Source organism: Pyrgilauda ruficollis, unplaced genomic scaffold (genome assembly GCF_017590135.1).
Source record: "Pyrgilauda ruficollis isolate IOZ18807 unplaced genomic scaffold, ASM1759013v1 scaffold884, whole genome shotgun sequence".
Taxonomy (NCBI): Eukaryota; Metazoa; Chordata; class Aves; order Passeriformes; family Passeridae; genus Pyrgilauda; species Pyrgilauda ruficollis.
Genome location: NW_024530866.1, coordinates 9,340 through 13,547, shown reverse-complemented (window position 1 = coordinate 13,547; position 4,208 = coordinate 9,340). Strand labels below are relative to the sequence as shown.

Here is a 4,208-nt window from a genome sequence, read left to right as displayed (position 1 = left end):
GGATTCAATCCTTTTTCCCCACAATTCTACGAATTTTGGGAATTTTCCCATGATTTCAAAACTTTTTCCCCACACTTCCAGGAATTTGGGGAATTTTCCTGTGGATTCAATCCTTGTTTCCCCAAAAATTTGGGATAGGACCCCAAAATTTCAGGAATTGAGGGGTTTTTATTGTGCCTCAGTTTCCCCAAAAAGTTTGGAATAGGGCCCTCAAAAATCCCAGGAATTTCAGGAAATTCTCCCCAAAACCCAGAAATTCCCCCAAAATCCCAGGGATTTCCCCCAGACCAGCCCAACCCCCAGGAATTTGGGGAATTGCCCCAACCCCCCGGAATTTGGGGAATTTGGGACTCCCCAGCCCGCCGAGCGCGAGCGCTGCCCGAGCTGCCCTACAGGTTCTGGAACGTTCCCTGGAATTCCCACTCCCTGGGCGTCCATTTCCTGGAAAAAGTTATTGTGCCTCAGTTTCCCCAAAAAAGATTTGGAATAGGACCCTTAAAAAGTCCAAGAATTTCGGGAAATTCTCCCCAAAAAATCCCGAGAATTTCTCCCCAAAAATCCCTGGAATTTCCCCAAAAACCAGCACAGAACCCCAAGAATTTGGGGAGTTTTCCTATGGTTTTGATCCTTTTTTCCCCCAAAAAAATTTGGGATAAGAGCCCCAAAAATCCAGGGATTTGGGGGATTTTCCTGTGGAACAGTTTCCCAAAAAAATTCGGGGTAGGACCCTCAAAAATTCGAAGAATTTTGGGAGTTTCCCCTGAAAATTTCAGGAATTTTCCCCAAAAATTGGTACAGATCCCTCCAAAATTCCAGGAATTTTGGGAATTTTCCTGTGGAACCTCTCCGTGCCTCAGTTTACCTCTGAAAGGTACAAACTCACCCCAAAATTCCAGGAATTTGTTCCTTCCTATTTTCCCATTTTTCCCAATTTTTTTCTCCATTTTCTCTCCTATTTTTCCTTCTTTTCTCCAAATTTTTTGCTCTTTTTCCCCTCCATTTTCCCTCCTATTTTTTCCCTTTTTTCCTAATTCTTTTCTCCATTTTCCCCCATTTTCCCTCCTATTTTCCCTAATATTTTCCTCTTTTTCCCCCCATTTTTTCCCTATTTTTCCTCCATTTTCCCCTCATTCTTTCCCATTTTCCCTCCTAGCTTTCTCCATTATTTCTCTCCTATTTTTCCCAATTTTTCCCCATTTTTCCTGCTTTTCCCTCCTAGTTTTCCCATTTTTCCCCCCCCTTTCCCCATGGAATCCCAGTGCGATTACTCCATGTACTTCCCGGCCGTTCCCTTCCCTCCGCGGGAATTCCTGGCGGGAGAATCCTCGGGCTACCGCGCGCTGCCGCGCCGCAACCACCTGTACCTGGGCGAGACCGTGCGCTTCCTGCTGGTGCTGCGCAAGAACCCCGGCAGCGCCGACAGGAATCCCGACGGGAATCCCGACGGGAATCCCGACGGAACTCCCGCCAATTCTGATGGGAGCCCCGCCCACTCCGCCCGAAGCCACGCCCACTCCGCCGCCAATTTCCCGGGAAAAACGCCGTGGGCTCAGCTGGCGGCGTCGCTGTCGGCGCTCGCCACCGTCACCAGCGGCGACGGCCGGGCCCGCGACGAGGAGGAGCCGCCCGGGGATTTCGGGAGCGGCGCCGAGGATCCCCGGGAGCTGTTCCGGGAGTGCCGCGCGCTGCTCACGCACTCCCGGGGCCCTCCGGGCGCCGCCGGCGCGGGGGTGAGCGGCGGAACCTTCCGGAATTTCCGGGCGGTTGTGGCTGGGGACTTTGTGGTTTTCCTGGTTTTTCCTTGGGTTTTCCAGTTTTTTCTTGGGTTTTTCCCATTTTTTGTTGGGTTTTTTCCATTTTTCCTTGGGCTTTCACGATTTTCCTTGGGTTTTCCCATTATTCTTTGGTTTTTCCCATTTTTCCTTGGTTTTCCCCATTTTTCGTTGGGTTTTCCTTGGGTTTTCCCATTATTCTTTGTTTTTTCCCCATTTTTCCTTAGTTTTTCCAAATTTTCATTGGGCTTTCCCATTTTTCCTTGGGTTTTCCCATTTTTCTTTGGGTTTTCCCATTTTTCCTTGGATTTTCCCATTTTTCCTGGATTTTTCCCAATTTTTGTTGGATTTTTCCTTGGCTTTTCCCATTTTTCCTTGGGGTTTTACCAATTTTTGTTGGGTTTTCCCCATTTTTCCTTGGGTTTTTCCCATTTTCCCCCCATTTTTCCCATTTTCCCCCCATTTTCCCACTTTTTTCCCATTTTTACTTGGGTTTTCCCATTTTCCCTTGGGTTTTCCCAATTTTCCTTGGGTTTTTCCCATTTTTCCTGGATTTTTCCCATTTTTCCTTGGGTTTTCCCAATTTTCCTTGGGATTTCCCATTTTTCCTGGATTTTCCCCAATTTTTGTTGGATTTTTCCTGTTTTTCCTTGGCTTTTCCCATTATTCCTTGGGTTTTGTTGGGGACATTGGGGGTGGGGAGGGGACAGCGCGGTGACCTTGGGGACACCTTGGGGACATTGGGGGTGGGGAGGGGACAGCGCGGTGACCTTAGGGACACTTTGGTGACGCCGCGGTGTCCCCTTGGTGTCCCCAGATCGTGGTGACCGTGTGGCAGCGGGACACGGAGCCGCCGGAGCTGCAGGAGGGGACAGGGCCAGGGCCAGGGCCAGACCAGGTGACAATGACAGGGACAGGGACAGGGACAGGGACGGGGGGGTACCTGAGGCTGCTCCAGGGCCGCGCCCCCGGCCAGGTGTTCCGGCAGCAGCACGGGGCCTTCAAGGCACAAGGTGAGGTCCCCAAGTGTCCCCTCCCCAATGGTGCCACCCCCAGGTGTCCCCTCAGTGCCACCCCTCAGTGTCCCCATGGGGCCTTCAAGGCACAAGGTGAGGTCCCCAAGTGTCCCCAAGTGTCACCTCCCCCCGTTGAGGTCCCCCAAGTGTCCCCAAGTGTCCCCTGGGTGTCCTTTCCCCAATGGTGCCACCCCCAAGTGTCCCTTGAGTGTCCCCAAGTGTCCCCTCAGTGCCACCCCAGGTGTTCCGGCAGCAGCACGGGGCCTTCAAGGCACAAGGTGAGGTCCCCAAAGCGTCACCTTCCCCCCTCTGATGTCCCCAAGTGCCCCCTGGGTGTCCTTTCCCCAGTGGTGACATCCCCAAGTGGCCCCTCAGTGCCACCCCAGGTGTTCCGGCAGCAGCACGGGGCCTTCAAGGCACAAGGTGAGGTCCCCAAAGCGTCACCTTCCCCCCTCTGATGTCCCCAAGTGCCCCCTGGGTGTCCTTTCCCCAGTGGTGACATCCCCAAGTGTCCCCTCAGTGCCACCCCAGGTGTTCCGGCAGCAGCACGGGGCCTTCAAGGCACAAGGTGAGGTCCCCAAAGCGTCACCTTCCCCCCTCTGATGTCCCCAAGTGTCCCCTGGGTGTCCTTTCCCCAGTGGTGACATCCCCAAGTGGCCCCTCAGTGCCACCCCAGGTGTTCCGGCAGCAGCACGGGGCCTTCAAGGCACAAGGTGAGGTCCCCAAAGCGTCACCTTCCCCCCTCTGATGTCCCCAAGTGTCCCCTGGGTGTCCTTTCCCCAGTGGTGACATCCCCAAGTGGCCCCTCAGTGCCACCCCAGGTGTTCCGGCAGCAGCACGGGGCCTTCAAGGCACAAGGTGAGGTCCCCAAGTGTCCCCAAGTGTCCCCTGGGTGTTCCTTCCCCAATGGTGCCACACCTAAGTGTCCCCTCAGTGCCACCCCAGGTGTCTCAAAGCCACCCCAAACCCCTCAGTGACCCCCAGGGATTGTCCCCAACCCCAGCTTGGGGACACTTCTGGTGCCACCAAAGCAGGACAAGGTCCCTTGGCCCAGCCTGGTGGCCCTGCCTGGCTGTCCCCAAGTGTCCCCTGCTGCCCCCAAGTGTCCCCTGGTGTCCCCATGTGTCCCAAACCCTTCAGTGACCCCCAGGGATTGTCCCCAACCCCAACTTGGGGACACTTCTGGTGCCACCAAAGCGGGACAAGGTCCCTTGGCCCAGCTTGGTGGCCCTCAATTGTTGTCCCCAAGTGTCCCCAAGGCCCCCCCAAGTGTCCCCAAGGCCTAACCCTTCAGTGACCCCCAAGAACTGTCCACAACCCCAGCTTGGGGACACTTCTGGTGCCACCAAGGCGGCACAAGGTCCCTTGGCCCAGCCTGGTGGCCCTGCCTGGCTGTCCCCAAGTGTCCCCAAGTGTCCCC

General features: G+C 54.9%; 1 protein-coding gene across 1 annotated transcript in view; it reads left to right on the top strand.

The window, feature by feature from the left end:
• Nucleotides 1–1,229: 1,229 nt before the first annotated feature.
• TRAPPC14 (trafficking protein particle complex subunit 14) overlaps nt 1,230–4,208 on the top strand; it is a 10,506-nt gene continuing 7,527 nt past the window's right edge. The window contains 6 exon segments of the mRNA XM_041488203.1: nt 1,230–1,763; nt 2,548–2,912; nt 2,964–3,211; nt 3,282–3,356; nt 3,427–3,501; nt 3,572–3,646. Of these exon segments, the coding sequence (XP_041344137.1) occupies nt 1,248–1,763; nt 2,548–2,912; nt 2,964–3,211; nt 3,282–3,356; nt 3,427–3,501; nt 3,572–3,646 (1,354 nt within the window). The 5' untranslated portion in view covers nt 1,230–1,247.